General features: G+C 37.3%; 2 protein-coding genes across 2 annotated transcripts in view; both read right to left on the reverse strand.

The window, feature by feature from the left end:
• anchor (integral membrane protein GPR155 homolog anchor) overlaps positions 1-20,713 on the reverse strand; it is a 78,917-nt gene that overhangs the window by 6,273 nt on the left and 51,931 nt on the right. The window contains exons 6-10 of the mRNA XM_075304133.1: positions 4,078-4,317; positions 3,818-4,009; positions 3,588-3,741; positions 3,144-3,236; positions 293-659 (exon numbers count right to left, since the gene is read on the reverse strand). Of these exons, the coding sequence (XP_075160248.1) occupies positions 293-659; positions 3,144-3,236; positions 3,588-3,741; positions 3,818-4,009; positions 4,078-4,317 (1,046 nt within the window). The remainder of the gene's footprint in view (positions 1-292; positions 660-3,143; positions 3,237-3,587; positions 3,742-3,817; positions 4,010-4,077; positions 4,318-20,713) is intronic.
• On the reverse strand, positions 8,870-19,426 carry LOC142233277 (uncharacterized). Its single transcript, XM_075304134.1, has 2 exons — positions 18,906-19,426; positions 8,870-9,577 (listed from the first exon to the last, which is right to left on the reverse strand). Exons 1-2 carry the CDS (start codon positions 18,968-18,970, stop codon positions 9,127-9,129), a joined length of 516 nt encoding a protein of 171 aa, XP_075160249.1. The 5' UTR covers positions 18,971-19,426; the 3' UTR covers positions 8,870-9,126.

Genomic DNA, 20,713 nt, shown 5'->3' on the forward strand with positions numbered 1-20,713 from the left:
AGCAAAATTTTTAAGACTCCCACTCAGACTCCAACCTAAATCTTCAGACTCCGACTCCCCTGGTCGAGACTTGGATTGAAACCATTACTCTCTATATGCGAGGTGGGCATGCTAACCATTATAAACAAATTTGGAAAAAGATCCGCATTTTTTATTTGCGCTTCAAATACAGAAAATTTTCCCTAGTCTCAAAGTCATCGGTTTTGATTTGGTCACAATTTCTATTACAAGGACGTGAAAATGTTTTCTTTGGCACGAGATTTTAATGATATCACAAATATCAAAAACTTACTGTTCATCCAATTGCTCATCTGCTGGTGTTATATCACCATCATCTTTAGTATCCTTTTTATTTTGCTCTAGATTACGTTTATTTAAGAGATCTTCAATGTCCACTACAACGGTAGTTACAGGACTTGTGGTAGTACTTGATGAACAACAATTACCGCTACCGCAGCCACCGCCACCATCATTACCAGTGTTATTAGTTGCTGAACTATTACAACCACCACTAGTGCTGTTATTAACTCCAACAGTATTTGGTAACATTTCATCATCATCGGAAGAAGAATATGATGTATATCGTCGTCTCTGATGAACATTGCCATTTGATGAAAGAAGATTAGCTGTGGATACGGTCGATTGAAGATCAGAGTTTTCTGTTGTGGGAGAGAGAGAAAGAGAGAGAAAAAATTTATAAGTATTCATATATTCCCAGCAAACAAAAAAAATGCGAACAAAAACACAACTTTAAAAGCACTTCCAAAAATGTCCTCCCAAAGATGTTCTTTTTATACCCACCACCATAGAATGGTGACGGGGGTATAATAAGTTTGTCATTCCGTTTGTAACACATCGAAATATCGATTTCCGACTATATAAAGTATATATATTCTTGATCAGGGAGAAATTCTAAGACGATATATAACCATGTCCGTCTGTCTGTCTGTCTGTTGTAATCACGCTACAGTCTTCAATAATGAAGCAATCGTGCTGAAATTTTGCACAAACCCGTCTTTTGTCTGCAGGCAGGTCAAGTTCGAAGATGGGCTATATCGGTCCAGGCTTTGATATAGTCCCCATATAAACCGACCTCCCGATTTGGGGTCTTGGGCTTATAGAAATCGAAGTTTTTATCCAATTTGCCTGAAATTTGAAATCTAGAGGTATTTTATGACCATAACGTGGTGAGCCAAAAATGGTGAGTATCGGTCCATGTTTTGATATAGCCCCGATATAAACCGATCTCCCGATTTTACTTCTTGGGCTTATAGAAACCGCAGTTTTTATTCAATTTACCTGGAATTGGAAATCTAGAGGTATTGTAGGACCACAAATACGTGTGCCAAAAATTGGAGTATCGGTCCTTGTTTTGGTATGGTCCCCATATAAAACGACCTCCCGATTTGGGGTCTTGGGCGTATAGAAACCGTAGTGTTTATCCAATTTGTCTGAAATTGGAAATCTAGAAGTATTTTAGGACCATAAAGAGGTGGGCCGAAAATGGTGAGTATCGGTCCATATTTTGGCATAGCCCCCATATAGACCGATTTCCCGATTTTACTTCTTGGGCTTATAGAAACCGCAGTTTTTATTCAATTTACCTGAAATTGGAAAACTAGAGGTATTGTAGGACCACAAATACGTGTGCCAAAAATTGTGAGTATCGGTCCATGTTTTGGTATGGCCCCCATATAAAACGACCTCCCGATTTGGGGTCTTGGGCTTATAGAAATCGAGGTTTTTATACAATTTACCTGAAATTGGAAATCTAGAGGTATTGTAGGACCTCAAATACGTGTGCCAAAAATTTTGAATATCGGTCCATGTTTTGATATAGCCTCCATATAGACCGATCTTCCGATTTAACTTCTTGGGCTTATAGAAACCGCAGTTTTTATACAATTTACCGGAAATTGGAAATCTAGAGATATTGTAGGACCTCAAATACGTGTGCCAAAAATTGCGAATATCGGTCCATGTTTTGGTATAGCCCCCATATAGACCGATCTTCCGATTTTACTTCTTGGGCTTATAGAAACCGCAGTTTTTATACAATTTACCTGAAATTGGAAATCTAGAGGTATTTTCGGGTCATAAAGAGGTGTGCCGAAAACGGTGAGTATCGGTCCATATTTTAGTATAGCCCCCATAAGAACGATCTCCCGATTTAACTCCTTGGGTTTCTAGAAACCGTAGTGTTTATCTGATTTGCCTGAAATTGTAAATATTCTGGTATTTTAGGCTCACAAAAACGTGTATCGGATTAAGTTTTTATCGGTCCATTTGGTAGTGCCTCCATATAGACCGACTTCACTTCTTGAGGGTGTAGAAGGCGCACTGATCATGAAAAGTGCTTGAAACTCAATGTAAAATTTCCAGATTTTACTTCTACAGATTTAAGATTTCAAATCAAGACGTTAATTTATAATTTTCTTGCACACTTACAAGAGATGTTAATGATTCCTCTAAAACTCAAACAAAAATGGTTCTTATAAATACAGAATCTGATATAGTCCTCATAGATGAAATCTTTAAATTTATCTTCGGGAAGTGTCCTCAAGTCCTCAAGCCCTCCTAAAATTTCAAAGGAAACCCTAATATTTGGTTCATGTGGTGGGTATTTAAGATTCGGCCCGGCCGAACTTAATGCTGTATATACTTGTTTATATTCTTAATGGTTAATTTTAATTTTTTTTTTGTTTCAAATGGATTAAAAAGAAATTAAAAATTTATAAAATGGTATAAATTATTAAAATTTTGAAAAAAGAAATCAAAATCCAATCTACAAAAATTACGAATTTCTGAAAATATTTGAGGACAAATGTTTCAGACAAGCGTTAGATTAAAAACCAAAAATAAAAGAAATATAAAAAAATCTTTATTTGACAAAATATTGCATATTTTTTTAATTTACATCCAAAACACTGAATTCGAATTACACCCTAAGAAGTGATGCAAATTCAGTGCAACGGCTGTTGAAATGGTGGACATCCGTCCTATGACAAGCCCATATTAAACTCATAGCTTCTGCGTCAATTTTGGACCACTACCGGATCCAAAAAGAACATTTTCGACGTTTTTTTTTTTTGGCGACGTTATTTTTTTGTTTTTTTTGGTAAAAAAATGGGGGTATAACCTACCTGATTCGGGATTTGATAATTCCCTAGCATATGTTAGATATTTTTCATAGCGTTTCTTATACCGTTGATGCATAACCAGGCAGCCAACCGTAACTAGAAAATTAAGATAAAAAAATGACATTTTCAAAAAATCTTACGAATATTTATGGTATAGCAAAGGAAATTAGAAAATATTTTTCAGATTGAAAACTTTATTTGGACATCATTTTAAAAGCTAAATAACCTCTTTATTTAATTGTTGGCAACTGCGATTATCTATCTCTGCATAATTCACCAGATTTTAACTTTTTGGAGAATTTCAAAACAAAGAAAATATTCGAAGCTAAGCAACAACAATCTAATAAATTGGGCAATTTAAACTAGATAACTTCTCAACAAATTAATAGCTCATCATATTCATCTATAATAAAAATATTCAGTTTTTTTTTCATTATCTCTACTTACCTATAAAACACATTACTAATAGAAATACCGATATAGCTGCTTGGGCATTTCCATATTGAAAACTGGGATTATGTTTTTCTCCTGACATAACATTTCTATCAAACGCTACCAATAGGGCTGAGATCAATGTTGGTATACCCCATGCAAATGCAATCTACAAGAAGAAGAAAAAAAAGAAACTCGAATAATTAGTCAAAATGCTAAGGAATCACTTAATCTGAATTATTTACCATATATGGCCATAGTTTGAGAACAAAGCATAAACTACGACATTGTAGAAATAGCAAAGTAATAGCCAATATTCCAGTCCATAAACGACTACTATATGTTCCAATATTGAATAGGAAAAATTGTATTAATAATGGCCATTTGTGATGGTGTTCTACCTTCGACCATAATATCACACTAACACAGCACATTAACTGAAAATACAAATACAAATTTATTTAAATTTGAGACAATTTTACAAATCTACCATTCACAATCACACCTGTGATAATACCAAACAGAATGTTATACGATGTGGCATTCGTTTGAAACGTTTTGTTGTTATCAATAGTAATAGCATCCAAATACATGCTGCCACACCAGCCACACTAATATCAAAAGAGAATGCATCCAATTCATGTAGATAATCAATGGGATTTAGATTTGTGAGAGATATCATTTTTGCTGAGATAAACATCAAAGGTGCTGAGATGAAGGTACATAGAACCATACTTTTGGCAATCTGTAAAAAAAAGAAAATTTATTTTAATTAAATGGAAAGGAAAAAACTAGTATATACGGCCGTAAGTTCGGCCAGGCCGAATCTTATGTACCCCCCACCATGGATTACGTAGAAACTTCTACGAAAGACTGTCATTCACAATCGAATTACTTGGGTTGTGGTATCTTAAAACTTCTTAACATCGTTTTCTAAATTGTGAATTAGTCCATAGGTGATATATATTAGACAAAAAAGTTGTGTATAGTTAAGTCTACAAATAATTACGAATCGAAATGGACTTTTTGCACGGTACGTAGAGCCAGAATTGAAATACGGGGTTCGGTTATATGGGGGCTATATAGAATTATTCACTTGATACGGACCAATTTTTGTGTGATTGGGGATCGATTTATCTGAGGGTTATATATAACTATAGACCGATATAGACCTAGTTAGGCATGGTTGTTAACGGCCATATACTAGCACAATGTACCAAATTTCAACTCACTTGGATGAAATTTGCTCCTTCAAGAGGCTCCAAAACCAAATCTCGGGGTCGGTTTATATGGGGGCTATATATGATTATGGACTGATATGGACCACTTTTGGCATGGTTGTTAAATATCATATACTACCACCACGTACCAATTTCAACCAGATCGGATGAATTTTGCTTCTCCAAAAGACACCGGAGGTCAAATCTGGGGATCGGTTTATATGGGGGCTATATATATAATTATGGCCTGATATGAAACAATTCCTGCATGGTTGTTGGATACCATATACTAACATCACGTACCAAATTTCAACCGAATCGGATGAATTTTGCTCTTCCAAGGGGCTCCGCAGGTCAAATCTGGGGATCGGTTTATATGGGGGCTATATATAATTATGGACCGATTTCGACCAATTTTTGCATGGGTATTTGAGACCATATACTAACACCACGTACCAAATTTCAACTGAATCAGATGAATTTTGGTCTTCCAAGAGGCTCCGGAGGTCAAATCTGGTGATCGGTTTATATGGGGGCTATATATAATTATGGACCGATGTGGACCAATTTTTGCAAGGTTTTTAGAAACCATATACTCACACCATGTACCAAATTTCAGCCGGATCGGATGAAATTTGCTTCTCTTAGAGGCTCCGCAAGCCAAATCGGGGGATCGGTTTATATGGGGGCTATATTTAATTATGAACCGATGTGGACCAATTTTCGCATGGTTGTTAGAGATCATATGCTGACACCATGTACCAAATTTCAGCCGGATCGGATGAAATTTGCTCCTCTTAGAGGGTCTGCAAGCTAAATTTGGGGGTCCGTTTATATGGGGGCTATACGTAAAAGTGGACCGATATGGCCCATTTGCAATACCACCCGACCTACATCAATAACAACTACTAGTGCCAAGTTTCAAGTCGATAGCTTGTTTCGTTCGGAAGTTAGCGTGACTTCAACAGATGGACGGACGGACGGATGAACATGTTCAGATCGACTCAGAATTTCACCACGACCCAGAATATATAGTTTATGGGGTCTTAGAGCAATATTTCGATGTGCTACAAACGGAATGATAAAGTTAATATACCCCCCATCCTATGGTGGAGGGTATAATAACTATAAATGATAGTAATGAATAATATTAATAGCTTCGTCGTTGTGTTCATGGTTTGGTTAGGTTATGTTCAGTGCCAGCACTTTATATTAAGGCCAGTTAGACTATTCAGTCTGTTGCCATTGAGTGCTGCTCTATTATATAAATTAACACAATAGTTTCTTTTTTGATCTATAGAACCATTGAAAAGAAAACGCCAGATACAAATCTATACACGCTTAGACTGTACATGTTTCAGTTCGGGCGAATGAACTTTTCCACAGCCTTTAGTATAGATCTGGTTGGGAGAGATAACTCAATTTTATTCCCTTTATGCTAACTTCTTATGGAGAAAACATTTGGGAATTTTCTTCTTACAAATTGAATCCTCTTAACTCCCACTGTGCATCATCTTTTCATATAGTTACAAATCCCTTGATATTATTTATACCCTTCACCACTACTGTGGTACAGGGTATAATAAGTTTGTGAATTTGTATGTAACGCCAAGAAATAGTGGTCAAGGACCCATCTTTTAGTATACCGATCGGCTTAGAATTGAATTCTGAGTCGATTTAGCGATGTCCGTCTGTCTGCCTGTATATGTAATTTTGTGCACAAAGTACAGCTCGCAATTAAGTCCGATCGTCCTCAAATTTGGCATAGGGCCGTTTCTTGGGACAGAGACAATCGCTATTGGATTTGGAAAAAATCGGTTCAGATTTAGATATAGCTGTCATATATATTTATCCCCGATTTGGTCATAGTTAGCGTGTTTATCAACCGATTTTCTTGAAATACCGTACATCCAAATATTTTATGAATCTCGAAAATCTTGCAAAATATCAGCAAAATTGGTTCAGATTTAGATATAGCTCCCATATATATCTTTCGTCCGATTTAGATTCATATGACCACAGAGGCCAAAGTTTACTACCGATCTGCGTGAAATTTTGCACAGAGGGTAGAATTTGATTGAAATCGGTTCAAATTTAGATATAGCTCCCATATATATCTTTCGTTCGATTTGAACTTATATGGCCACAAAAGCCAGAGTTTTGCCGTGATTTGCTTCACATTTTGCACATGGGGTAAGTTTAATAGTATCGTTAAGTGTGTCAAATTTTGTTAAAATCGGTTCAGATTTAGATATAGCTCACATATATATCTTTCGCCCGATTTGGACTTATATGGTCTCAAAAGCCAGAGTTTTGCCGTGATTTGCTTCAAATTTCGCACAAGAAGTACGTTTAACATGTTAAAACATTAAAGGGTGATACGGTCAAAATTTGGTCAAGGGAAAACGCGTGTAAATCGGTGAAATCGTTTATTTAAAAAATCAAATTAAATTTCTTTTTCAAGTTCAATTAGTATAAAATTCAGGAAAAATATTCAGTTAGGCTTTCGCTTTTCCAAATCCGAATTGCCGAGCCTCACGCTTGACACCTGCCATGAGATTTTGTACAGCCACCTTGTCCACCTTCTTCGCCGCAGAAAGCCAGTTTGCCTTAAACTGCTGCTCGTCCTTAACAGTTTTTTTGGTCTTCTTTAGGTTCCGCTTGACAATAGCCCAGTATTTCTCAATTGGGCGGAGCTCCGGCGTGTTGGGAGGGTTCTTGTCCTTGGGAACCACCTGCACGTTGTTGGCGGCGTACCACTCCATGGCCTTTTTACCGCAATGGCAAGATGCCAAATCCGGCCAAAACAGTACGGAACAACCGTGTTTCTTCAGGAAAGGCAGCAGACGTTTATTCAAACTCTCTTTCACGTAAATTTCTTGGTTGACAGTCCCGGAAGCTATGAAAATGCTGCTTTTCAAGCCACAGGTACAGATGGCTTGCCAAACCAGATATTTCTTTGCGAACTTTGACAGTTTTATGTGCTTGAAAATATCTGCTACCTTTCCCCTTCCTTTTGCCGTATAAAACTCCTTCCCGGAAGCTGCTTGTAGTCGGCTTTGACGTAGGTTTCGTCGTCCATTACCACGCAGTCAAACTTCGTCAGCATCGTCGTGTACAGCCTCCGGGATCGCGCTTTGGCCGTCGTATTTTGTTTATCATCGCGATTTGGAGTCACTACTTCTTGTAAGTCGATAGTCCGGCTCGTTTTTTGGCTCGATGCACGGTTGTAGACGATACACCCAGCTTATTTGCGGCATCTCGAAGAGAGAGGTTAGGGTTTCGCTTGAAACTACCGGCAACTCTCTTTGTCGTCTCAGCGGCTTCCGGTTTTCGATTTCCCCCCGATCCAGACTTCCTGGCTGTCGACAAACGTTCCCCAAACACTTTAATTACACTTGTAACGGATGATTTGGCAACTTTTAGCGATTTTGACAGCTTTGCGTGCGAGTAGCTCGGATTTTCGCGATGCGCGAGCAAAATTTTGATATGCTGCTCTTCTTGCTTGGACGGCATTTTGACAACTGAAGAGTGAATTCCAAAATCAAAATAGGAGCAAAATTCTACACACACACACACCTTCAAAATGAGGGGTGTTCAGTGAGTGAGTAAAAGCTTGAGAGGAAAAAGTAAAAAAACAAATGCCCCATTTAGAAGTTGGCAACAACAACTTAATTTCTGATGTTGAAAAAGCGAACTCTCTAGCTGATACTTTTTCCCAGTCGCACTATCTAACATTAAATTATGTTCACCCATCAGAAAATAAGATTAATAACATTGGTGAAAATATAAAAACTATATCTCCTATTGTGGAAAACGTCGATTTCATAACAGAAAGCGAAATGCTTCTTGTTATGATATGAAAGAGTGGGAGTCGGGACGAGAGTAGTGATGTGCTGTACCGAGGTCCGCAAGGCAAGTGGACTGTATGTATGGAGCAGGTCGCTTGGGTAAACTTCAGAGACGGGAGGGGGCTTCAATGACAGAAGAAGAATTCAGATTGATGCGCTGAACCAGACATAACATCTCTCGAAAGAGATATCACGTACAAGAGGTAGAGAAATAAAAGAGGGAGTGTTAAGATTTTGAATTCAAATGTATTTGGGTAGTGTGTGCTCACCGTTGAAATGCAGATATGTAAGTGGTTGTTTTGTTCTACATTTACTTGCCATGAAATATTTTAACCATGAATGAACAATTCACAATAATATACAGTGGTTTTAAATCTAGTAATTCAAAGCATCTTTGATTATTCAAACGTAATAAACAATAGGTGATATACAAGATGTAAGTCTAAACTCATAAGTTTAGACATACCGCCGGGCCAGAGAATGTTATTTCTGATTGGAACATAAGACCGAGGCGAGTGCTCGAATCGCTTCTGAAAGTATTTGTTGGTTTTGGTTTGATTGCAATGTGGCTGATTCTGAGTTGTTGCTGCGGTTGTTGATGTCTTGCCGATTCTTGATGGTTTGTTTGCTCTTTTGCATATTTCGGTTGCGTTGCCGATTACTGGATTCATTCAAATTTCGTTGGTTGCTTCCATCCTGAAGGTAGCTGGCGTGAAGTAGTGTGTGGTGTGGTCTTCCGCATTTTCGGCACATGTTTGCTGATCTACAGTCCCGGAATCTGTGGCTTCGTGCCAGACAGTTTATGCAATAGACTTCTTTGAGCACAAGATTTTTCCTTTCTTTTGGCGTCATCCACAAGAATTTTGGGCACACTTTTAATGGATGGAACTTTTTACAGAGTTTGCATCTATATATGCCTGGCGTTGCTGAGACTCTGGAAAGGGAAACAAGTGAATTATGGGTAACGACTTCTAGAATGTTTATTAAATTGAGCTACGTGTCATAGATTCAAGCGAATCATTACTTAAGATACTTAATTTCCGTCAGGCGAGTCTGAGAATGGAAGATAACATAGTTTAGCGATGGGTCTCTTAATGGTGCCGGTGACAGTTCTAATATCTGCCACACGAACGTTATTGTCTGTTCCCTGATATGTCTTCTCGATTCGACCCAACCTCCAATCGTTGGGTGGGAGTACATCGTCTATAACAACCACTAAATCTCCTGGTTTAAGATTTGGCAATGTATTTTTCCATTTGTACCGTTTTTGAAGCGCTTTTAAGTAGTCTTGTTTCCATCTAACAGCGAATTGATGATGGAGAGCCTTCAGCTTTAACCACCGATTCGTTAGAGATATGTTAGGCGAAAGTGTTTCTGGCAATGCCATTAAAGGTGCACCTCTTAAAAAATGACCAGGTGTTAGTGCTGTCAAATCTGTGGGATCCTCGGAAATTGCCGATATAGGGCGAGAATTCAATACACCTTCAATACGAGTTAATATAGTGCAAAACTGCTCGAATGTGAACTTATGGGATCCAGCAAGTTTCTTAAAATGAATTTTGAAACTTTTTACGGCGGCTTCCCATAGGCCGCCCATGTGAGGAGCGTGAGGAGGTATAAATTTCCATTCAAATCCGTGGACAGAGTACCGTTCCCCAATATCATTTGAAGATGATTTCAAAAATTGAGTAAATTCTCTCAAAAGGGTTCTACTTGCACCCAAAAAGTTCCTACCATTGTCAGATACCACCCTTTGGGGGAGCCCCCGCCTACCAACAAACCGGGCAAATGTGGCTTCGAACGCTGCGGAAGATAAGTCAGAGCATGCCTCAAGGTGTACGGCCTTCGTAGCGAAGCAAACAAATACACATGCATAGCCTTTGATAATTGGTGAGTTCCGAAGAGCAGAACTTTTGAGGTCGAAAGGACCTGCAAAATCTACGCCCGTTATTTGAAATGGTGGGGAGTATGTACAACGCTCCGGAGGTAAGGGAGCCATTATTTGCGAGCTCGGTTTATGTCTATATAGAATGCAAACTTTACACTTGTGAATTATACTTTTGACTCTGGGTTTTAGTCTCGCTATATAAAACTCAGTTTGAGTGAATCTGCACATCTGAGAGCATTCTGCATGAGCTAAAAAGAGGTGCAAGTGTGAGAGATACAAACTGCATAACCTAGAGTTACCTGGAAGTATAATTGGGTATCGTTCCCTGTAGGGAAGTGACGAATCAGACAACCTTCCATTTACTCGTAGGACATAGTTTGAATCTAAGAATGGGTTCAACGTGGACAAATTGCCCTTACAAGAAATGGGTTTAGAGTTCATGAGTGCATAGTACTCTTCTGGGAAAAATTTTCTCTGGGAGAGCACTATTAACCGAGTTTTAACAAATTGTAACTCGTCTAGTGTCAAATTCACGGAAGTCGGTTTAGAATTACTTCTGAAATTTGGATGAGTCGCATGATAAAACCTGAAGACATACGAAAGAACTCTTAGGGCTCTTGCATATGAAGAGAATCGTAGTAAGATATCATCTTCTTTAGACGAAACATGAAGAGTCCTAAGTCTCTGCGGTTCTGGGGGAACAATTAAGGGGTTTTTCTTAGGCCATTTAGAATCAGCAGTAGTTAGCCAGGTAGGTCCATTCCACCAAAGAGAGTTGGACTTAAGGTCTTGAAGCGAACAGCCGCGGGTTCCCAGATCCGCAGGATTGTCGTTGGTGGGCACATATCGCCACTTTCCATTTGTGACCAAGTCGTGGATCTGAGATGTTCGGTTCGCCACGTAAGTTTCCCACGATAACGGCGGTTTAGAGAGCCATCCCAGCACAATGGATGCGTCCGTCCAAAGAGTAACCGAATTAATATCCGTATCAAAAATCTGAAGAACAAATCTTGTAAGTTTGGCTAATAACAAAGCGCCATTAAGTTCTAATTTGGGTAATGTCACAGGTTTTATGGGAGCCACCTTACTTTTAGCTGTCAGTAAGTTGCAGAACACTTGAGAATTAGTTTGTACACGAATATAGATGCATGCACAGTAAGCAGATTTTGAAGCATCACAAAATCCATGAATGTCGATTTTATCTGCCTGTGTGCAATGTATCCATCGTGGTATCACAATGTCATCAATTTTAGCCAAATCAGAGTGTAAGACATTCCAAGTGGATTGTGATTCTGAGCTTATGGGCTCATCCCAGTCTGTTCCCTCCAGCCAAAGTCGCTGCATAAGTATTTTTGAACGGATTAGAATTGGGGTTATCCATCCCGCAGGGTCAAAAAATTTGGCCACATTAGAAAGTATTTTGCGCTTTGTTGGGTTCAAGTCAAATTGTATGGGATCAGACGAATATGAAAATTGGTCCTGAAGAGCATTCCACTTTATTCCAAGTGTTTTAGTGGAACTTTTCTCGGAGAGGCTCAACAACTCAGAATCATATAAATCCCCTTTGGAAAGATGAGTAAGTAAATCTGGGTTGTTTGCGGTAAATTTTTTCAGCGGAAACCCAGCTGAATTGAGCACATTAATAAGGTCATTTTGGGATTTAACAGTTTCTTCGATTGAAAAACCTCCCGACAATACGTCATCGACATAAGTTTCTTTGCGTAAGATCTTAGCTATATGTGGGAATTGCTTCTCCGAGTCGGAAGCAAGTTGTAGAAGGGTTCTTATCGCTAAGAAGGGTGCACAATTTACACCAAAGGTTACAGTATTTAATTGAAAATCTTTGATTGGACCATTTGCATTATCTTGAAATAAAATACGCTGATATTGTCTGTCTGAGGGATGTACCTTTATCTGACGGTACATTTTTTGTATATCTGCACAATAAACGTACTTGTATTTTCTCCAGTTGAGAATTGTGGATATCAAGTCGTTTTGTAAAGTGGGTCCAGTATAAAGGACGCTATTTAACGAATGGCCAGATTTCGTTTTACGGGACGCGTTGAAAACAACCCTTACTTTGGTAGATTTATGTTCAGGGCGTATAACCGCGTGATGTGGGAGGTAAAATGAGAAAAATTTACCTTCTGCAGATATTTCCAGGGAGGAAGTTTCTTCCATGTGGTTTAAAGAGACATATTCGTTTAGAACTGAGTGATATTGTTCCTTTAGAACGAGATCAGCGGACAAAGACTTTTCCAATCTTGCGTATTGCCCAAGAGCGAGAAAGCGGGATGAACCAAGGGACAAAGTGTCGGGAAACTCCGGTTTAAAAGGGAGTCGAACTACGTATCGACCATCTGTGTCCCGAGAAGTAGTTGCATCATAATAATCGTTACAATATTTATCTTCAGACGAGCGTATTGGGATTTCGGGAATTTCCTCAATTTCCCAAAATTTCCGAAGTATTTCACTAATTTTTCCGTCCTCAGATGTAACAACATTTGTCGTAAATGAACTAACTTTTCCCGCTACCATTGGACCGCTGAGAACCCATCCAAAAATTGTATTGTACGCGGAAGCCTGTCCACAAATATTCTTCTTTATCCCCTCAATATTTATAAATCTTTCCGAGTCGTTGCCGAGTATCAAGTCAACATTCGAAGATTTATTGAAGTTGGGATCTGCTAGATCGAGCTCTCTGAGTCCCTGAGAGTATGTAACATCAAAAGATACAGATGGTAATTTCTTTGTGAGTTTGGGGAGGACAATGGCAGAAATAACAAATCGAAAATCATGCTTTTGGGAATAGAGGGTTAATTCGCACTCCTTATCAGCTTTTTGAATTATCTCACCAACTCCACTGATTTCAAAGAGAGAGTTGCGATAGGGAACATTCAACCACTTTCGAATTCTTTCCGAAAGGAATGTTCTTTGAGACCCCGGGTCAATTAGTGCCCGAATCGTAAATAGTTCGCCTTGATAATCCAGCTGCACCAAAGCTGTGCGAAGTAAAATGGTTTCATTGTTCAATGAGAAATTGGCTTGAATTTGTGCACATGCCTGTTGCGACGTAGAAGGACTCTCAGTGCTGGGTCTCATATTATCCTGAATACTAGCCGCGTTATTCACACCAGTAGAAGCAGAGGATCTTTGCCTCTGGTTTTCAATCGTCTGCTGGGTTCGATCCAAATGTAATAAAGTGTGATGATGCTTCTTGCATGTTAAGCAAGTGTATTTGCTCTTACATCTGGATTTCGTGTGCGAGTCAGAAAGACAATTGTTGCACATTTTGTTTTTGAAAACAAAATCAATTCTTTCCTGAGGTGAGAATTTTCGAAATTCGGGGCAAACGCGTACATTGTGTTTTTTATTGCACAACTGGCACGCCGAATCTAGCTTTTCCTGTGATGTGTATGACTGTATAGTATTCATATTCGTGGGAACATTACGTGTGGGAAGATTGTGGCGTTCTCTTGCAGACTTGAAACTTGCTATTCTTTCTACAACTTCAAATCTATTTATGAGGAATTGGTCCATTTGAGACCAGCTGGGCAGATCGCGATGTGATCTTAACGACTGTTCCCATTGGGATATCGTTTCCTCCGGAAGCTTGGTTGATACCAAATATATCAAAATGGGATCCCAGTCATCCACAATTATTCCCAAACTTCTTAGTGTGCAGAGACAGTCATTAACAGTGGAGTGAATCTTTTGAAGCGATTCGCTATTCTCTGTCTTCGCCGCTGGAATGTTAAACAAGATCTTTAACTGGTTATCCACCAGTACTCGCTTGTTTTCAAACCGTGACTTAAGGGCATTCCATGCATGCTCAAAATTCTCGTCACATAAAGAATATCGTTTAACAATCGCGCCAGCATTACCCTTTGTCTTATTCCTCAAATGATAGAGCTTTTGGGCTGCTGTGAGCTTGGGGTGGTTTACGTAAACGGCCGTGAACATGTCACGAAAAGATGGCCAATCTTCGTAGCTACCACCAAACACCTCAGTGTCGCATGGGGGAACTTTTATACACACACTCGAGTTATTGGAGACCTGATTACCATTCTCATGTGGGTCCAGTGGAGCCGTGCGACGTCTAAAAGTAATGTTCTGAGTATTGGGGACTCCCGAGATTCTTAATATATCGATAATCCTCGATCTTGTCCCATAATAGGCCTCCGCGCAGTTATCAAAGTTAACCCTTGCATTCTCCTTGGATTGCTGGGCATTGACAAGATCTGGAGATAATAAAAGATCTTCATAGATAATTTGGAGTTTATTCCACCTCCGATCCAGGTCCTCAAGCCTAACTTCAAGGGCAGAGGCTGTCTGATCTTGTATATCAATGGTATCGAATGTAGAGCAAAATCCGATCAAATGATTATAGGCAAACAAAAATCTTTCGTATGTAGGGGAAGGCTTAGTTCCAGAAACGCTAGATGAATCGTCCGACATATGGGAACATCTGGTGTCCGAACTACCAGAAGTAGATTCTTTGCTTGGAGGAGGATCCATTTCGCAAAGCTATTAAGATCGGGGTAACAAAGGTTAAAGTGATCGAAAGTTCAACTTATCACTTGGTTCCCAACAAATTACCGAGTTTCTCTTCGAGAGTAAAACAAGATGTAATTCTCTAATAATCCGCGTAGATATCACATCAGCTAATATAACATTTAAACTTGTATTTGTAGAGAATTTATAGTCTCGGTCCCTCGAAAATCCCTTAGTTATTGTCAGTTATTTCAGGTATATATGAGATGCGTATCTTAATCCCGTATCACAAAGTCACGTGCCATACAAGGGTTAATCATACACAGAAAATTATAACAGTTTCCATTCAAATGTTCCACATATATTCATTATACAGTGTAATTACATTTACACTTTCAAAGAACGGTTGTAGATTTAATTATGGATATTAATAAATTTAATTATGGAACCAATTCAGGGTTGTGTATTTCATAATTTCCACCTTTAATATATTTATAAAATACCAAATTGCGAACGCAGTAATTGGGCATACGAGTTCGATTACTACTCCAAATCAAAATTGAGTAATTGGATTCCCAAATCTCATCTGCTGATGAGAATTAACCCGAAATTCTGTTCTCCCTGTGTAGCTCGACCATACGAACTGCAAAAATCCAGTATCCCAAATGGTTAGTCGGTCAATTAAAACCCGTGTGGGAATAGCAAACATAAAAATAAACTTCGAATGAATGAGATCAGTATAGCGAATAGGTTAATTGTAAACCTCAATGTTTGAAAAGTCCGTAATTGAAACCAATCTTCCGAGTAATAAAAATATAATGCAAATTGAGGTATTGATCATGAGGGATCATAAACCTGTAGGTTAATTGTAAACCCTTTGGAAATGTAGGCAAGTGCTACATTTGGATTGATTGTAAATCCAAATTTGTAAAGTATAAAGGCTACAGATCATTAGGGATCATATAGCGATAGGTTGATTGTAAACCATTTAAAAATGCAGGGCAAAGTAAATTAGTTTCGTGGACCTTTCCGTTCAGAGATTGTGATAAAATAAAAATTGCCGTTGATGCTAGTGATTCATACCAAACGAACCAACTACATTTAGGACCATTATAAATTTCAGATCATATAATTCATAAATCCCAGTGTTTCACTTTTTCAACAATTTCTTCCCAACTTTAGTATAAACCCGTAAAACCCATCAATTTTAAATTTGTAAATAGCATAGAGTGTAAAATAATTTTTAAATTGTTGTTAGTGTATTAGCTTGGAAAATTGTATACAAATAAATTGATTTAAATTAGCTATTACATTTAAGCAGTTTTTTAATTGTCCGATTGACAATTTTCCCTTTGGTATAACGGGTAACACTGGCCACAAAGCCCAACCCTGTGTTTTAATCAATTAAGATAAATAGCATTTTTCCCCGTTTTAATTTCGATGGCACATACTTATTATTTGCAGTATAATTATTCAGTGTGGGATACAATCGATGCACTGTACGTGCTTAGTAATTTTTTAGATATCGTTTTTTAATTTTGACGTGTTTGTCCTTTGATTATAAAGTTGAAAACCATTAAAAAAACATTAAAATTGATCTAAGAGGTAATTTTCCCACGACATGTACCTTTATTTGTACTTGAATCGTGTTGTATTATTTTAAGCTGCATACGAATCAATCCGATATTTCGTTTTGAAACAGAGGGAAAACCCACTATATTAAATTTTGTTTCGTCGTATCCATTAAATTTTAAAGGGAACTTCGTTTTGAATATATCCTCAGATTATTGCTTCCTTGGCTCTGACTCAATATCCAAGCCATGGAAGCAATGGAAAATTCGTCGAGACTTTTTAAGCCTTTTCCATCAGTACCGAATCGATAGATTTGAAGCACTGTGCGTGCTGGTTGTAGAGCAAAACCTTTTTGTGTATGTGAGTATTAAGGTGTAATAAACTTTTTAAGAGATACTGTTCTATTGTGATTTGACAGTCGAGAATTGTGATGGATATGAGATTATTTTCCAAAAGTATATGAGCAGTGTAATAAACATGTAGGGGTTAGTATTAATAAATTGTTAATGTTTCTAAGACATTTTATGAAAACAATACCTTATTTTCCGTGCTGAGTTCAGACCTAAATTAAATTTATTTGTTAACCGAAACCGTAATACCGTAAATTACCCGAATCCGAACCCGGTTCTTATTATTATGTATTAACTGATTGATTATTGTAGTTATCTGCACTGTAATTGTTTACTCCGAATAAGTCTTAACTAATCTTTCCTCTTCTTTTTTGCTTTTGTCTTTATTTTTTTTTTTTGTTTTGTTGTTGTCTTGTTTATGATAATAAATCCACAAGAGAATGATTAGAAGAAATAAATCAATTTCTCATAAATCACTAGGTTAATTTCATATTCCTCAAATACTCTTTATTTGAGAAATAGGATTTTGTTGCTCTTTCTTATTTTATGCACTTTGATAGTTGTCACACTGAGGGGTAAACTAAGAGAAATAAGAAATTAGCGAACGTCAAGGAAATTGATGGTGAGACAACAATGTTGAACACGAAATCGGAATAAAATCGGAATTTTATTTTCGTTGAATCCAATTGACATTGTAACAGCTTCCGCCAAAAATTGTAATTTATTAATTATCTTCCCAAGATTTTGTTTATGGCAATTAAGCTATTTCATTTCTTTTAACAAAATAAAGTCGATTCTATTTATCGTAGTTTCCTTCTAACATTTTTGAAAGCATCACTGGATTATTCTTCTCTCTCTCTCTCTTTAACTCCTTTTTTGAGCATATACTTGTCTTACTATTCTTCCTTATTTCCATTTCTCCCAGAGCGAGATGCAAGAGCTAAGCGAGTTGCTAATTTATGGCAGTGATAAAGAGGAATAGAAAATACGAACATAAGTTAAAAAATTATGTTATATGCGGGGGCGGGGCTAACATATTACCAAATGACATTTGGACTTTTTGTTGCGATCTTTAATAACGGTTTTTAAATAAAATGGTGTAATGTGGAATTTCTGCCACTTTGTTTCTATGAAAATCTAAAGAAAAGAAGGAACAATTTCTTCTCGCATTTCATTATTTGTCATTATCTATTCCTTTTCGTTTTTTTTGTATAACTGTAAATTTGATAAATTCCAAATTTAGTATAACGGGTTTAAAGGAACTTTTTGTAGAATTCTGGGTATTTATGTATTTTGGAAAAAATGTATTGCTTTTGTTAGAATAATTTCATCGAACCATGATTTCTCTTGTTTTTTCGGACGGACGGATGCAATTGTTAGCCATTGTTTTGAAAAATTTTAGAGACATTTCTATAATGCTTAAATAAATTGCTCGTAGTTATCGTGTTTGTAGATCTTTCTTTTGAAGATTTCTGTGGCAATTTTTTTCTCTGCAGAGTTAACAATTACGTAATTACGAGTTAGTCTACTCCATCATCATCGCATTTCCCGCGTTCCATAATATGCACTTTTTAAATAAAACATATATTGCGTAAAATTTTTGTACCTTTTTAACGAACCGAAAGAGAAATTTTGTGCTAGCCTTATCCGAAAACTTATTTTGATTCCTTTGGTTTTAACCACTTTTAAAAATTGTATTAAATTATCTTTTCACCGTTTTAAAATGTCAAACGTTTTAGCACTTTTATTTTGAACCTCAATCATTAGTTTTCAAATATTTCTACTTCTTAATTAAAAGTTTCGAACGAACAATAAATGCGAGAATAAATGCGCTTTTGAAACGTTTTAATACTGTCACGTTTTTCTCCGATCGAAATTGCCGTTTAATCTCATACATCCGTCTTCGTTAATCGATTTTTTGGACTAATTCTTATGAGTAGGGAGTGGTTAGCGTTTACCTTGAATTCTCTCCAATTGAAGATGATCGTCTCTGCCTCGAGGTTTCTCTTCTCGAATGGACCATGTTATGATATGAAAGAGTGGGAGTCGGGACGAGAGTAGTGATGTGCTGTACCGAGGTCCGCAAGGCAAGTGGACTGTATGTATGGAGCAGGTCGCTTGGGTAAACTTCAGAGACGGGAGGGGGCTTCAATGACAGAAGAAGAATTCAGATTGATGCGCTGAACCAGACATAACATCTCTCGAAAGAGATATCACGTACAAGAGGTAGAGAAATAAAAGAGGGAGTGTTAAGATTTTGAATTCAAATGTATTTGGGTAGTGTGTGCTCACCGTTGAAATGCAGATATGTAAGTGGTTGTTTTGTTCTACATTTACTTGCCATGAAATATTTTAACCATGAATGAACAATTCACAATAATATACAGTGGTTTTAAATCTAGTAATTCAAAGCATCTTTGATTATTCAAACGTAATAAACAATAGGTGATATACAAGATGTAAGTCTAAACTCATAAGTTTAGACACTTCTCATACTATCTAAGCTAAAGTTAACTAAATCTCCCGGTTTTGACGAAATACCCAACATGCTCCTGAAAAATCTGCCAGAAAGCGGTGTAAAAAAAACTTGTTACACTTTTTAATAGCTGCATACGGCTTAATTATTTCCCCAAGCTTTCAAAAGAGCCAAAGTTATCGCAATTCCAAAACCAAATAAACCAACAAAAAATCCCTCCAGCTATAGACCTATCAGTCTACTAAGCAATCTAGGTAAAGTGTATGAAAAATGTATTTTCTTCAGACTCAACGATTATATCACAGAACACAACCTCTTGGCTAAAGAGCAATTCGGCTTTAAAAGATAACACAGTACCGTTCACCAAGTAAAAAGAATACACAATAAAATCATCACAAATAAACGCCAGAAGAGATCGACAGGAGTGGTACTTTTGGACATCGAGAAGGCCTTCGATACAGTGTGGCATAACGAACTAGTATTTAAAATGATTTCTATGAATATCCCCAAATACCTCTGTAAAATTATTGCCGATTTTCTCTCCAATAGATCATTCGCAGTATCCGTTAATAACTGTACCTCTTCACTAAAGCCAATCCCTGCTGGTCTCCCTCAAGGGTCAATTTTATCGCCAATTTTATATAACCTTTATACCTCAGATTTCAAAGCTACGAAAAACTTCGATGTTGCCTACTATGCAGATGATACGGCACTAATAAGTAAAAGCAAACTTACCAGTGCATTTTTGAAAAAAAAATGGAAAAAAGTTTGACAATATGTAACAATTATTTTCAAAAATGGAAAATCAAAATTAATCATGGGAAAACCCAGTCCATTATTTTCCATTCAACAAGTCACCCAAACGACTCCCGAAGCGGCCTCTTACCTTTAATCAAAACGAAATCAGAATTGGCAAAGAAATCAAGTACCTTGGGGTCATATTGGACGAGAAACTCTTATTTCGGAGACATATCGAATCTACCTGTGCAGAAGCAACTAAGGCCTTCCGTTCTCTGTGGCCTTTACTCAACAAACGTTCAAAATTAAATAACAGAAATAAAAATTTATTATACAAATGTGTAATAAGGCCGATTATGTCCTACGCTGCTCCTGTATGGCATAACGCTGCCAAAATCCATACGAAAAAGTTGCAAATCATTCAAAACAAATGCCTGAAAGTGATAAACAACAAACCATGGAGATATTCAACTTTTCATCTACATAATAAAACAGGATATGAACATTTTAAAGAATACATAGATAGACAAAGTACCAATTTCTTCAACAAAA

This window comes from Haematobia irritans, chromosome 4 (genome assembly GCF_050003625.1).
Source record: "Haematobia irritans isolate KBUSLIRL chromosome 4, ASM5000362v1, whole genome shotgun sequence".
In the NCBI taxonomy this organism is placed as follows: domain Eukaryota; kingdom Metazoa; phylum Arthropoda; class Insecta; order Diptera; family Muscidae; genus Haematobia; species Haematobia irritans.

Excerpts from the sequence above, each read along its gene's own strand:
- LOC142233277 (XM_075304134.1), bottom strand. The coding sequence starts at position 18,970 with ATGGTCCATTCGAGAAGAGAAACCTCGAGGCAGAGACGATCATCTTCA. Across the intron at positions 9,578-18,905 it reads TCAATTGGAGAGAATTCAAG|AGTCTCAGCAACGCCAGGCA; the intron begins GTAAACGCTAAC and ends TTCCCTTTCCAG.